The following is a 15,827-nucleotide window of genomic DNA, read 5'->3' on the forward strand; positions in this document are numbered from 1 at the left end:
GGCTGATAAAGGGAGATGCCTGGAAACCGGTGCCAGGATGTTTGTTTCCGGTCCAGAAAGGACCTGGCTTGGTAGTCCGGGTTGTACTTTTACCACAAGGAACAGTGTCAAGACTGATTTACATATTGCTGCGTCCAAACTGCGGTGGTGTGGTGAGCAAAAGAATGATGGATTAAACCCAGATCCTTGAGACTGGTGGGAATATTTGCATTGTCCACCATTCCGTCCATCAATTGTTTCTTTTGCATATGTCACCCTAAGTGGGAAGGGTATGCCCAGACGTGGTTCCTGTGCTCACTACACCACTGGATTCAAGCTAGCCTGGCTAATGAAGGGTGATGCCCTGAAACCGGTATCAGGATGCTTGTTTCTGGTCTAGGGAGGACCTGGCTTGCCAATTCGGGTTGGACTGTTCCCAAAAGGAACAGGATCAAGACTGATTTGCATGTGGCTGGGTCCAAACTGGGGTGGTGTGGTTAGCAAAAGAATGATGGATTAAACCCAGATCCTTGTGACTGGGGGTGAATGTTTGCCTTGTCCAGCATTCTGTCCATCAATTGTTTCTTTGGCATATGTCGCCCTAAGTGGGAAGGGTCTGCCCAGATGTGGGTCCCGTGCTCACCACACCACTGGATTCAAGCTAGCCTGGTGGATGAAGGGTGAATCCCTGAAACCGGTCACAGGATGCTTGTTTCTGGTCCAGGGAGGACCTGGCTTGGCAGTTCGGGTTGGACTGTTCCCACAAGGAACAGGTTCACAACTGATTTGCTTATGGCTGGGTCCAACCTGGGGTGGTGTGGTGAGCAAAAGAATGATGTATTAAACCCAGATCCTTGTGACTGGGGGTGAATGACTACGTTGTCCAGAATTTCGTCCATCAATTGTTTCTTTTGCATATGTCACTCTAAGTGAGAAGGGTATGCCCAGACGTGGGTGCCTTGCTCACTACACCACTGGATTCAAGCTGGTCTGGCTGATGAAGGGTGATGCCCTGAAACCGGTCCCAGGATGCTTGTTTCCGGTCCAGGGAGGACCTGGCTTGGCAGATCGGGTTAGACTATTCCCACAAGGAATAGGGTCAAGACGGATTTGCATTTGCTGGGTCCAAACTGGGGTGGTGTGGTGAGCAAAAGAATGATGGATTAAACCAAGATCCTTGTGACTTGGGGTGAATGTTTGAATTGTCCAGCATTCCGTCCATCAATTGTTTCTTTTGCATATGTCACCCTAAGTGGGAAGGGTCTGCCCAGACGTGGGTCCCGTGCTCACCACACCACTGCATTCAGGCTAGCCTGGTTGATGAAGGGTGATGCCCTGAAACCGGTCCCAGCATGCTTGTTTCTGGTCCAGGGAGGACCTCTCTTGGCAGTTTGGGTTGAACTGTTCCCACAATGAACAGGTTCACAACTGATTTGCTTATGGCTGGGTCCAACCTGGGGTGGTGTGGTGAGCAAAAGAATGATGTATTAAACCCAGATCCTTGTGACTGGGGGTGAATGTTTACGTTGTCCAGAATTCCATCCATCAATTGTTTCTTTTGCATATGTCACTACAAGTGAGAAGGGTATTCCCAGACGTGGGTCCCGTGCTCAATACACCACTGGATTCAAGCTAGTCTGGCTGATGAAGGGTGATGCCCTGAAACTGGTCCCAGGATGCTTGTTTCCGGTCCAGGAAGGATCTGACTTGGCAGTTTGGGTTGGACTGTTCCCACAAGGAACAGGGTCAAGACTGATTTGCATATGGCTAGGTCCAAACTGCGCTGGTGTGGTGAGCAAAAGAATGATGGATTAAACCTATATCCTTGTGACTGGCGATGAATGTTTGCATTGTCCAGCATTCTGTACATCAATTGTTTCTTTTGCATTTGTCATCCTAAGTGGGAAGGGTACGCCCAGACAGGGTTCCCTTGCTCACTGCACCACTGGATTCAAGCTAGCCTGGCTGATGAAGGGTGATGCACTGAAACCGGTCCCAGATTGCTTGTCTACGGTCCATGGAGGACCTGGCTTGGTAGTTCGGGTTGGACTGTTCTCACAAGGAACAGGGTCAAGACTGATTTACATATGGCTGGGTCCAAACTGCAGTGGTGTGGTGAGCAAAAGAATGATGGATTAAACCCAGATCCTTGAGACTGGTGGGAATATTTGCATTGTCCAGCATTCCATCCATCAATTGTTTCTTTTGCATATGTCACCCTAAGTGGGAAGGGTATGCCCAGATGTGGTTCCTGTGCTCACTACACCACTGGATTCAAGCTAGCCTGGCTAATGAAGGATGATGCCCTGAAACCGGTCTCAGGATGCTTGTTTCTGGTCCAGGGAGGACCTGGCTTGCCAATTCGTGTTGAACTGTTCCCAAAAGGAACAGGGTCAAGACTGATTTGCATGTGGCTGGGTCCAAACTGGGGTGGTGTGGTGAGCAAAAGAATGATGGATTAAACCCAGATCCTTGTGACTGGGGGTGAATGTTTGCATTGTCCGGCATTCTGTCCATCAATTGTTTCTTTTGCATATGTCGCCGGAAGTGGGAAGGGTCTGACCACATGTGGGTCCCTTGCTCACCACACCACTGAATTCAAGCTCGCCTGGTGTATGAAGGGTGATGCCCTGAAACCGGTCACAGGATGCTTGTTTCTGGTCCACGGAGGACCTGGCTTGGCAGTTCGCGTTGGACTGTTCCCACAAGGAACAGGTTCACAACTGATTTGCTTATGGCTGGGTCCAACCTGGGGTGGTGTGGTCAGCAAAAGAATGATGGATTAAACCCAGATCCTTGTGATTGGGGGTGAATGTTTGCATTATCCACCATTCTGTCCTTCAATTGTTTCTTTTGCATATGTCGCCCAAAGTGGAAAGGGTATGCTAAGAGGTGGGACCTGTGCTCCCTTCACCACAGGATTCAAGCTAGCCGGACTGATGAAGGGCGATGCCCTGAAACCGGTCCCAGGATGCTTGTTTCTGGCCCAGGGAGGACCTATCTTGGCAGTTCGGGTTGGACTGTTCCCACAAGGAACAGGGTCAATACTGATTTGCATATGGCTGGGTTCAAACTGGGGTGGTGTGGTGAGCAAAAGAATGATGGATTAAACCCATATCCTTGTGACTGGCGATGAATGTTTGCATTGTCCAGCATTCTGTACAGCAATTGTTTCTTTTGTATATGTCGTCCTAAGTGGGAAGGGTATGCCCAGACGTGGGTCCCGCGCTCACTACACCACTGGATTCAAGCTAGCTTGGCTGATGAAGGGTGATGCCCTGAAACCGGTTCCAGGATGCTTGTTTCCGGTCCAGGGAGGACCTAGCTTGGTAGTTCAGGTTGGACTGTTCCCAAAAGGAACAGGGTCAAGACTGATTTGCATATGGCTGGATCCAAACTGGGGTGGTGTGGTGAGCAAAAGAATGATGGATTAAACCCAGATCCTTGTGACTGGGGGTGAATGTTTGCATTTTCCAGCATTCCGTCCATCAATTTTTTCTTTTGCACTTTTAGAAAGTTGGCATTGTCCTGATCAAAGGTTCTGAGGGCTTTCTAGGAGTAGCCAGCTGCCTGGGTTTGACTATAGTACTCCCATCACCCTGTATTAAAATGGGACCTGTGTGCAGCTGGAAGAGTGTCTTTCTGGCAGGATGGCTGAGGAGGGGCTGGGCTCTGCCCTGATGAAGTGTCAAAGGAAATGGCCACAGTACACACAAAGGAACCTGACAGCAGGTCTGCCCTTGCCTTTTCCCTCCTTGACAGTTTGCGGCCCGGACCAGGGGATGGACTGACTATCACCAGTTTTGGAGGTAGGACAATTAATTCTCCCACACAAAGGCTGGCACCAGGTATAAAATAGGACCTTCAGACTCAATCATCAGAGCACTCCTGGAACTGTGGAAGATTTAGTAGGACTGTCCTGCTGCAAGAACGACTGCCCTGATGATTGAAGGACTGCCCTGCTGTCTGAGAAGGAATAACGAACCTGCTTACCTTCATTCCACGCTACCTAGAGTTACTCCAGGGGTCAGTTGTCTAACCTCCTGTGTTAGCTAAAGAGGAACGATAAGTTTCCAGAGGCTTCAGTGGAGCTGCCCAGGTGACCAGCTACAACTGGACCTGCCTAGACCAGCCTGAGCTCTGCAGCTGGCCTTTGCTAGAGTGTGTCCTGATCCCAAGGAGAGTATCTGCTTGGTTTGGCTTTGGTAGTCTCTTGACTTGCATCAGTGAGAGTATCTCCTCAAGAGAAAGGTGGAAATCCTGAATCTTGGGCTTTTTTGTGACTGCAAACGGGCCAGTTTGTGCCAAAACTCTGGCACCTGCAACGCCCACAAAAAGCAAGCTCCGTGAGATCTGCTCTTCATGACCACAGCAACCACCTGCGATGACCTGCATTGTGAGAACCGTACATTGCGCTGCAACAACAACTGACCGCGGTGACCACCATCGCAAAGCTCCAGCAACTAGTGTCTCTTTAATCTACAGTAACGACCGTTTGCGATGCTCAACCTGCTCTTCATGCTAGAAGACTGCTCCTCCGCTTCCCAACCTCCTCCAACTTGAATGGAACTCTTCACACTGGATTTCAGAAGATAATTATTCATCTGCACTCAACCTTGTCCCTGTATACGACCAGCGCTCCATCATAGTCAGCCTGAACTTGCGACTTTTGCCTAGTCTAGTGAAAGCAGATAACTATCTACAATAAATATTTAAAAAATCAATATCTCTGGTTCTACAAATTGGATTTTGTTTGTTTTTATGTCATTTTATTTATTTTCTTGTGCTGTGCTTTAATTTTTTACTGTTTGAGTCCTGCATAGATACTTTTCACAATGCCTTTAAATTAAGCCTGACTACTTTGTGCCATCCTACAAGGCGGTAAATACTTTTGGGGTTCACCATGAAAACGATTGTGTTTCTTGCCTGCGTGGGACTTCCACCCCCATTAACCAATAACCCAATTTCTTACAGGGGGTCTTTAGTAATTTATTTTGCAAAACCTAACTCCTCCTTTAAGAGTTTGTTTTTGAAAGATAAAAGGCTTTGGAATAGTTTGACGGCTGGCTGTCATGTTTGACAGAGCTGTCTGTCAAACCTTTCAAACACTGACAGGAACTGCCTTGATGGTTATTTCTATCAATGTATAGAGTTGTACATGGGGCCAGTGGACATCTCTAAATTTGGCGGGTAGAGTTAAAGCAGAGTGTCTGACATAAAGTCCTATTCCACTCTGTCTGCCTCGCTCTACATGCAAAACTCTGAATAAGGCCCTTAGTCGTGGACAGTGGTGTAACAACAGCCACCACAGTCCCCACTGTGCTCGGGCGATGACTGAAAGCTCCTAAATGGCCCCGGAGCAGGGGGGGTCAGTTAATCAATATACTATCCAGCTAGAGGTGTATATTTAAAAGTGTTGAGACATTTATGTACAGTGGCAATATCTAGAAACAAATTAGAATCATTGACCACAAATTTAGAAGGCTGCAGGAGGTTTTGGGGCAGAAATATTTCTGGCACTGACATGGCAAGGTTCTGTTTTCGAGGGCAAGGGACAAACATATGGAGCAAAAACAGTCAATTTTTACTTGCCTCAAGACACTCAGCTCTCTGTCTTCTTACTATCACTTTATTACTGTCATCATTCAATGGAACTGTCATGACCTGGCAATGGCACTAGGAGCCTGGGGTTAAAGATGTGGGGAGGGGACACCGGACACCACATCCGGTCAGGGGGCAGGGCATGGGCACTCAGGAGGGCAGAGGGCTCGGAGCACGATGCACGACAGGCTGTATGAAGACATACAATAAACGTACCTGAAAGACACCAACTGCATCACGTCATCATTGGGGGCAAGCAGAATACAACAACTGGCGATGAAGGACGAATGGTATCCACGTGTGTGCTGCCTGCCTGCCTCGCAATTTAAACCAGGAGCCCACCCTGGATCGCGTCGTGTGCAGAAGGAGGATCCTGGCATTGCAGCGAAGACAGGAGCCCACCCTGGTTCGCGCCACGAAGAAGAGCAACGACGCGGGAGCCCACCCCGACCGCTGCCGAAGGAACGTCCCAACTGCCAGGTAAGCGCAGAGCGTGAGCACGAGACTTTGAGGGATTTTGGCGCGGGCTCTCGCGAGAGTCTCGGCGGCCATTTTGATGTCCGACAAATAGAGCCAATCAGCGCGTGGGAAGAGCCGGCGGCCATCTTTAAATCAGGCAACGCTCTGATTGGTCCCGAAGTCTCGCGAGAGTCTCGGCGGCCATTTTAGAGTCAGGTGAAAAAGACCAATCAGACAGCAGGAAGAGCCGGTGGCCATTTTGAGGCCAGGCAAAATCGAAAATAAAGGGAAAAAGCCCAAAAGAGCACCAGCAGGGCAGAAAAAGCCCAAATAAAGACAAAAAGAGCCTCAACAAACAAAGAGAGTGGGCAACAAAGAAATTATAACAAGAAAGAAAAATAAAAGAGGGAAATTTTAAAAAAAGGCACAAAGAGATGCCACAAAAGACAGTCAATAGAAAATAACAGAAAGTCAAGTATAAGCCTATGTGAATGTTCGTGTTTGGGCCTCCAAATTAGTAGTAGCCGAATTTTAAATTGGGAGAAGCTAGGATTCCGGGAATTAAGACACTTTTTTGTCCAAAACAGATAAATTTTCTGGCAAGAAGTCCAGGCTAGAATAACTACTCCCATGCAACCAACTTTTTTTGAGTATCTACAAATTTCCCACTTTTTAAGAAAAACTATTGGTGGACATCTCCCCATAGTGGGTGAGCTGGTTACACTTCTTTACGAAGCCAAAATCATCGGCATAGGAAATTGGTACAAAAGGCTCCATTATGGTGGTCATTTAAATACGATTGATAGCCATTTAGAGAAAATATTTAACCAAACCCAATGCAATATAACACACAAGGATTGGGAAACTATAAGATTGCTAGGCTATAAATCATTACGAGCCGCTAACTTTAAAAGGATGGCCTTTTTGTCTCGCTGGTTAGCGTACTGGACTCCGGAAGCACTCGAAAAAAGGTTTCCAGAGGCCGAGAATAAATGTTTTAGATGCCTAGCCGCCGGTCAGGGAGGTTGGCTCCATACTTTTTTCTCTTGTCCTCAATTGAAATCCTTTTGGGAGGCTATATTCATAGACATCAAGGAGGCAATAGGGAAAACACTAACACTTTCAGCTGAACTGGCCCTTTTTGGTATATCCAAAGATAGAGGTTCCCTCAGTGAAAATGAGGAATTTTTTTTGTTTATTTCATGTACAGTTGCTCGTTCCCTAATACTCCAAAATTGGAAATCAAAGGAACCCCCATCCCATGTAAAATGGTTTAACAAAATGAGGAGGTCCCGGAATTTTGAAAAAGCCTATGCCTGTAGAGTGGGTGCAATTAGAAGTTTTGAAAGAAAATGGAAATACTTTGAGAACTTGGAGACGATAAAAGGGGGGTTCAATTAAACACCAGATTGAACGCTAAAACTAGTTCAAAACGATTTCAAAAGCAGGCATGAAATGTTGTTAGATCGAATTAAATAAGCAAACTGTTATGTTTAAGCACTTTATTTCAGGTCAGATTGCACTATCTATGCATTTGCACTTTATATTTCAATTTGCGGATTTTGCACATTGTTTCAATTATGCTCGACTGTACTGTATTGCACTTGCCCTCTATGATTAAGTTTGTGATCGTTGCATACTGACTGTATTTGAAAATTAATCAATATGCTGTAAAATAATGAAATAATGTGTACATTAATGCCTGCTTTGGGGCTCTGTATATTCTAAATTTTTACCCCCTTTTTTAAAAACTCGCTCCTTAATCATGTTTCATCCTTATGTATTTCAATTTATAGAAGAAACATCTTGTTTAAACCTGTTTTTAATTCCATTGCTTAAAACCCCTCATTCATGAATTGTAATTTTTCCTCTTTCTGCTCAATACAAATAAAAAAAAAAAAAAAAGAAAGTCAAGTATAAACAGCGAAGGGCCACCAAGAGCACAAAGCAAAAGAAAATGGCAGAGCCAAGGAGTGAAAGGCAAAGCGCCCAATATCGCAGACCTCTTCCATTCAACCTCTCGGAGCCACAAGTGGGAATGAGATGGGAGCGGTGGGTCAAAAGATTTGAAAGGTACATGGAAGCCACTGATGTAATAGAGGCCAAGCAACTAGGTGTGTTCCTCAACTTAGTGGGCGACAAAGTAGATGACCTACTGGTGACCCTACCAGAAAATGAGATATCAACGTACAAAGACCTAATAAAGTGCCTAACAAACAAATTTGACCCGCAAAGAAACTTTGATTTCGAGCGATATACTTTCACCAAAGCATTCCAACACACCGATGAGTCACTAGATGATTTTGCGACGAGACTAAAGAAGCTAGTAACTCAATGCAAGTTCGATAAATATGACAACGAATAAGCAATTAGCCTACGCATCATTGAAGGGTGTCGTGACACAGAGTTCCGCACAAGGATTCTGAAGGAACGGACATCACTAGAGAACATACTATAGCTAGCAAGGGCGGAAGCAAGAGCGGCAATACAAGCAAAGGAAATGGAGCGAGGAAAAGAACGACGAGTCGAACTTTGACAGAAAACGGTCATACCAACAACTGGAAGAAAGGAAAAAATGACCAAGCGACAAGAAAACAACCGGAATCATCATGCTACAGATGCGGACTTGAATTTCCTCATAGTGGGGTTGGGAGCAATACTGGCGCAACACAGACCAGGAAAGGACTCACCAAGATGTGTGGTGGCATACGGAAGTTAAGAGTCTCTCTGACGTTGAGCGAGCATACTCTCAACCGGAAAAAGAGAGTTTAGCAGTTGTGAGGGCCTGCGAACATTATCACATGTTCATATATGGAAAACCATTCACGATAATAACAGACCACCAAGCACTCATAACAATCTATGGAAACCCCAACGCAAAGATACCACCCCAGATAGAGAGGTGGGGAATAAGACAAATGGATTACAATTTCAAAATAATACACAAGCCTGGCAAGGAACACAACCCGGCTGACTACATGTCCAGACATCCATTGCCACACGCAACTGAGGCCGCGACAATGGCGGAGCAATACCTGAACTTCATACTGAAACACAACACGCCGGCCTCAATAACAATGGCAGAGCTGGAACATGAGACCACGCGGTATCCCACCATGCGAGCGATACAGAAAGTGACAAGACAGCAAAGGTGGAGACACATCAACAACAACAGCATCGTGGATGAAGGAATAATGAAGGAGGAACTGTTGGCATTCAAGAAGATCCACGAAGAGCTCTCAGAGACCGAAAATGGCATCATGATGAGAGGAACGAGAATCGTGATGCCCCGAACACTGAGGAAGCAGACAATAGAACTGGCGCACGAGTCACACCGAGAATGGTCGCAACCAAGAAAATGCTACGAGAAAAAGTGTGGTTCCCGGGGCTAGACAGCATGGTCGAGGCGACTGTCATGCGCTGTCACGTCTGCCAAGTGACGGGGCCGCTGCCCAAGCCAGAGCCACTTCAGATGTCTGAACTACCAAAAGCGGTGTGGACCGAACTGGCGGCAGATTTCTATGGACCACTGGAGACAGGAAATAACCTGTTGGTAATAATAGATGAGTTCTCCCGTTTTCCAATTGTCAGGCAAGTGGCGTCAACGTCAGCAAACGCAACACTACCTGTCATGGATGACGTGTTTGCAGCATGGGGCTCGCCCCAGACATTAAAGACTGACAATGGGCCGCCATTCTCAGGAATAGAGTTCCGGAAGTTTATGGACTACCTAGGCATCCGCCATTGGAAAATAAAGCCTCTGTGGCCCCAAGCGGATGTATGACGTTACTCCGCATACCGTTACAACTACCTACCATTACAACGCGACCATTACAACGCATACCATTACAACGCATAGCGCTTTGGGGTGCTGGATAGTGGTAAGTATAATTTACTATTCTAACTCCAGTCCCCGTGGACCCTAGGGAAGGTGTTGGATAGTAAATTATACCATTCCCTATCCTATAGCGCCCCCCAGCGCAATGCGTTGTAATGGTATGCGTTATAAAAGTCGCGTTGTAATGGTAGTGCGGAGTAACGAATGCGTTGTAACAGGTGCATACCCCCCAAGCGACTGGGATGGCGGAAAGGTTCATGGGGACAATAAAGAGGTGGTGCAGAGAGCAAAGATAACGCAAATATCGATAGGACAAGCACTGAGGGACTACAGGAACACACCTCACAGCTCCACAGGCTGGTGCCCGGCAGAGCTCGTGCTCGGACGCTCGAGCAGGACCCGGTTACCGCAGATGGAAACAATGTCAAGTGTGGAGCGGAGCAACATAGCTGCAAAAGACGAAGAGGCAAAAGCAAAAATGAAGGCGTACGCAGATCAGAGGAGGCACGCCACCAAAGCAAGACTAAAAGAAGGGGACACAGTGGTAGTGCGGCAAAGACAGCAGAGGAAATCGGACAGTGCGTTCTCGAAGGACCCGCTGACCATGACGGAGGTGAAAGGACCGATGATAACAGCATCAGCAGGGCGGTACCACAACACAAGGAACAGCTCACACTTCAAAGAGTTGAGAATGAAAGAAGAAGAACAGCCGGCACCAGCGCCGGAGGCAATAAAAGAGGAAGAAAGTGTAGAGGCGGACGACAGTGAAACAAGGCCGAGAAGGACATGCAAGAAACCACTGAGACTGATTGAAGAGATGTAATGTAGCGAGGGTCTGTGAAGATCTCTCTCTCTCTCTCTCTCTCTCTCTCTCTCTCTCTCAGCACTCACCGACTAGTGGCCACAGGTAGCGTCACAACCAATGTTTAAATGTTTGTTTGCAACAAGGGGGGAGATGTCATGACCTGGCAATGGGCACTAGGAACCTGGGGTCAAAGATGTGGGGAGAGTACACCGGACACCACATCTGGCCAGGGGGCAGGGCATGGGCATTCAGGAGGGCAGAGGGCTAGGAGCAGGATAGGCTGTATGAAGACATACAATAAATGTACCTGAAAGACACTAACTGCATCGTGTCATCATTGGGGGGCGAGCAGAATACAACAGGAAGGTTGCTAAAAGACCCAATGCATCAGGTATGCTATGCACGTCTGTGTTTTGCCCTCGCTTCTCCAGTGCAGTAGGGGGATACTTGGCAGCTGACAATCTGCCAGAAATGTTACCAGACACAAAACTATACGATACACCCCACCATCTACGTAAAGTTGATCTGGGATTACATATCCCACTCACAGTGAGAGCGATCGAGGTGTCTATCAGTGCAACATCCACCAAATTGCATATTGGTGCTCAGAATGCCAGAAAGAGCTAGCGGTATAAGCAAGCATTTGCAATGCATTAGTCTCGTCTTTGGGACCTTATATGTATTTAGGAATGCAGCATATTAGCCTGGGTGCTGGTCTCCAACCTCACTAGAGCTTCTGTATCGAGTATTATGAACAACAATGTGATAGTATCAGGCAGATCACACAAACGAGGAGCCATAATTGTATTAAAAAGTAAACAACTGCTGGTCCGGAACACTCTCTCGGTAGAAGGATAAGAACATTCAAATATTTCCTAATGTGGTGAGTTTCTGTCGCATCCCTGTCTAGTTCCTCAGCAAAGAGGATGGCGGGATGCACTGACAGAGAGGAAGACTTCGGTATCACTGCAAATTAAGAACACAGTCGCTCCCAAGCTGCTGCTTCGTCAACAGAGACTGTGTCCAGCGAAGGCATGAGCAAACCACAGCGCCTAGAACCCAGAGCGCAGCGCACTAACGCAAACTGGCTGTAATGCCCACGAACCAGAATCACTTACAGAGCTACAAGCTAATGCCAGGAACTCGATTTTATAAAATAGTCTACTACAGCATTTTTGCAGAATGTCAGTTTTACAAAAAATAATACGAATGTATTAAAAAGAAGCAAAGCACAATGTTTGTAGAATATATAGTAAAAGTATCAGCAACATGTATTGTGGAATGAAATTACGTGATATTTTGCATCTAAGCAGTTATCCACAGCCTTGCTCGAATCAAGCATGCCAACGGTGCATTATAGCAAAAAAAACTGTTATGTGAATTTGTTCTTACATAATTGAATGAGACAAATGTCATGGAGAACCAGAGATTGTTTCTTGTTCGTGTTTGTTTAATTTCTTCTGTAGGAAGGGCTAAGTGGTGGTGGGAGGGCGAGTTGTATGCTTACAATGTTGTTAGCCATCAAACTGCTACAAACGTTACACACAACCAACACAGTTGGTGCCATACATCATGTGGCGACACTTGACAAGTATGCTTAGTATGCCGGTCAAGTTCGTAATATGTTCAGACCAGGGCCGGACTGGCTACCGGGCTTTTTGGCATGCTGCCGAGCTGGGGTTGATTTAGTTGATGGAGACCTGCGTGTGCTGAACGAAATTTGTTTTGCTTTGTTTATTTCGAAGCACACGCAGGTCTCCATCAACGAAAATAAGCCCCCACCGCAGTGACATCAGCCCCCAGCTTGGCAAAACGCCCAGTAGCCTGTACGGCCCTGGTTCAGACTAGTAGTAGGATAATAAATCTGCAATTTCATAAAACCATTATAAATGTGAATAAATCAGAAATTTCTTAAAATCATCACCTTATTGTAAAAGGCTCATAGCAGTGCGGTGCAGTGCTGAACAATGCACTAGTTAATGACTACGCTTATTTGGATCTTCATTTTTCATTTACCATGAAATAATCCAAATGTTCAGTTTATCACTAACTTATGGACCCTCTACTTTTAGTTCTCGATTAGAACGCTGTCGCGCTGGCCAATAATCGTCCCAATAGAGCGAGCTGCTCCCAGAATGATGACGTTATTCAAATCTGTTCTCGAGACAGTTGAGGGAGGGTGACCGATAGTTAATTTGCAGCCTTTAATAAGGTAAAAAAAAGAAACAGCACGCTGTGCAGAGTGTCAAATACATTTCAATAGCTTACCTCTAATTTCAGTCTTATTACTGACTGAAAATCAGGCTCCGGTCTCCTTTTCCTGGGGTCCGGTGAGCCCGCGGAGCTCCTCCTCCACTTGCCGGCACACAGGAACTTCCTCTGCTGGGCCATAAGCTCCACCCAACGTCAGGCAGCCTTGCCTGACTTCCGTATTTCTCGAGGAGGCCGGTTCTGGCCCATCTCGACGGCTCTTCAGAAATGCGGGTTGGGCTCCCGCTTCTGAATGCTCGCAAATGCGGGGTGGGCTCCCGCTTCTAAATACTTGTAAATGTGGGATGGGCTCCCTCGGCTCCATGAGCCCAAATGCAGGCGCACTACTTTAAAAGCAAGCATTGGTAATCCAATAGAACACGCATTTATGCAAGTCCTATTGCATTTTAAAAGGGAGTATTGGCGGGCGAAAAGGCACAAACGGGAGGTGGGGGGGGGGGTAGTGTCCCAAGAACAAAATATTGTTTACATCAAAGGGGCCCGATAGCCATGGAAGGACACAATTGACACCATGGACGTCAGTAAGAGGGACTAACAAGCCTACAAACCAATGGGAAGGCTGCATTTAGGACCTTAGCCAATGCAAAAGATGGGCAGAGAGTGGGCAGGAGCTTAAACGAAGCTTCCACTTTAAAAGTATATACCGCATGTCTCAACGATACAGCGCAAGCGCTGCCTAGGCGAGACCTAAAAAGTAGTGGAGATTTGAATCTTTGTTTGTATCAGAGTTTCTGCTTTCTACCTTTCCAGTCTTTTATTCCTCTACCCTTCCTGTTTCATTGCCATTTCCGTTGGCTGTTTCATTATTAAGTTTACATGCTGTCTGACTGCTTTTTATTACCAAATACATCACTTCGGAGCACGGTCTCAAAGTATTTACTGATTTAAAAGCCCTCTGACATCCACAGGCTAAAGTAGCTCTACATGAAAATCTTTGAAAAATTAAAAATATCATTAATATCAGTCAACAACCTAATAGAACTGAAGAACCATTACTTAATGAAGTAAATATAACTTCCTCTTTGAGAGTACCAGGGGCTACAGCCTAAGGTGGTAATTTCCAAATCAAGCAACCGTACCAAAAGTAGAGGCAGCAGGAAATGTGGTTGTTATACATACAATAAAGCATGGATATTCACTTTCTCCATAGTTGGGGGAACATCCATTACGACGCGGTGTTTACACCGCACTACCATTACAACGCTGCTTTTACAACGCAAGTCGTTACCACGACTTGCGCTGGAGGGCGCTCTAGGCTAAGGAATAGTAGATTTACTATTTCAACACCTTCCCTACGTAGGCTGGTGTTGGAATTGTACATCTTACTATTCCTAAGACCAGCACCCTACAGCGCAAGTCGTGGTAACTTCCTCTTTGAGAGTACCAGGGGCTACAGCCTAAGGTGGTAATTTCCAAATCAAGCAACCGTACCAAAAGTAGAGGCAGCAGGAAATGTGGTTGTTATACATACAATAAAGCATGGATATTCACTTTCTCCATAGTTGGGGGAACATCCATTACGACGCGGTGTTTACACCGCACTACCATTACAACGCTGCTTTTACAACGCAAGTCGTTACCACGACTTGCGCTGGAGGGCGCTCTAGGCTAAGGAATAGTAGATTTACTATTTCAACACCTTCCCTACATAGGCTGGTGTTGGAATTGTACATCTTACTATTCCTAAGACCAGCACCCTACAGCGCAAGTCGTGGTAACGACTTGCGTTGTAAAAGCAGCGTTGTAATGGTAGTGCGGTGTAAACACCGCGTTGTATTGACATACAACCCCATAGTTGCTTTGCACACAGCGTAAATAGGACAACTTGCTTGGAGAGGAGAAAATGCAGTGGAACAACTGACAGGATTAGAACACCTGGGTTGGCAAGACATGTACATTAACATGTGATTAAAAAGCCAACAGTAAATGTGCAAGTGATCTGAAATGTTCAACAAGTAGATTTGTTCCATTGCAATGCCATGTCGCCAAGTTGAACACCAATGTATAAATAAAGTAGGGGCACAATATAGACAATAACTAAAATTTAACTGAGCAGTGCGTTTGGGTAACTTACCTGAAAATCCTGATCTGGGACTAGAGAAAGGAAATTTGACCCATTTCACGTCCTTAACTTTATAAATTTGAATGATCAATTGTAACTTTTCCATACCTCATTTTATTCATTTTAAAATGCTTTGATTTTATACGTTATTCAGTTTTATCTTTATATATTTCTGAGTAGTGTTTCTGTTTTCTAACAAAAGACATTTTGCTGCTACGTCTAATCTAATCTTCTCAATATAAAGAGCAGTAAAGAAAGTCAACAGCAGGTTACCTGTAGCCTTTTCCAATAGTATCACTCTACTAGCTACAACAGGTCTTCCCACATAATCTATTCATATGTATAATGCTATGTGAATGCTTGACAGGAGGGCCCTTCAGCATTCAAATCTCACAACAATGAATCACTTTTTCGACAGCTTGCATCTCAAGCTGACGTCTGAAGATTCTAGATAGTTGTGAGGATCCAAATGTTTACCCACATATAGATAATAAATACTATCACAATGTTTTCTATCCTAGATGCTGAGTAATACTCTCCTTCCACCACCTCAGATGATAGCTTGTAATATGAGTTATGCAAAAGAAGCAAATTAATATTAAAAATTAAATAAAATAGTTTCCATCTTTACCTGTTTCCCCTACTGGACCCGTTTTTCCAGGTATACCTGGGTTCCCTTTTTCTCCTAAACAGAAAATAAACATAAAGCAGAGATGGTATCGTTACCCTGTTGATGTTAGTATTTTATTTATCATTGCTGCCTGGAATAACCTTCTTAACAGGGACATCTTTCACAATCTAGTTCAGAGCTC

At 45.6% G+C, this 15,827-nt stretch overlaps 1 protein-coding gene across 2 annotated transcripts in view; it reads right to left on the reverse strand.

Annotated features, from left to right (window-relative positions):
- Positions 1 to 15,827, reverse strand: part of LOC144754337 (ficolin-2-like) — a 308,191-nt gene that overhangs the window by 270,288 nt on the left and 22,076 nt on the right. For both annotated transcript variants that reach the window (XM_078642027.1, XM_078642026.1), the window contains exon 3: positions 15,647 to 15,700. In XM_078642027.1, coding sequence (XP_078498153.1) covers positions 15,647 to 15,700 — 54 coding nt within the window. The remainder of the gene's footprint in view (positions 1 to 15,646; positions 15,701 to 15,827) is intronic.

This window comes from Lissotriton helveticus, chromosome 5_1 (assembly GCF_964261635.1).
Source record: "Lissotriton helveticus chromosome 5_1, aLisHel1.1, whole genome shotgun sequence".
Classification (NCBI taxonomy): Eukaryota; Metazoa; Chordata; class Amphibia; order Caudata; family Salamandridae; genus Lissotriton; species Lissotriton helveticus.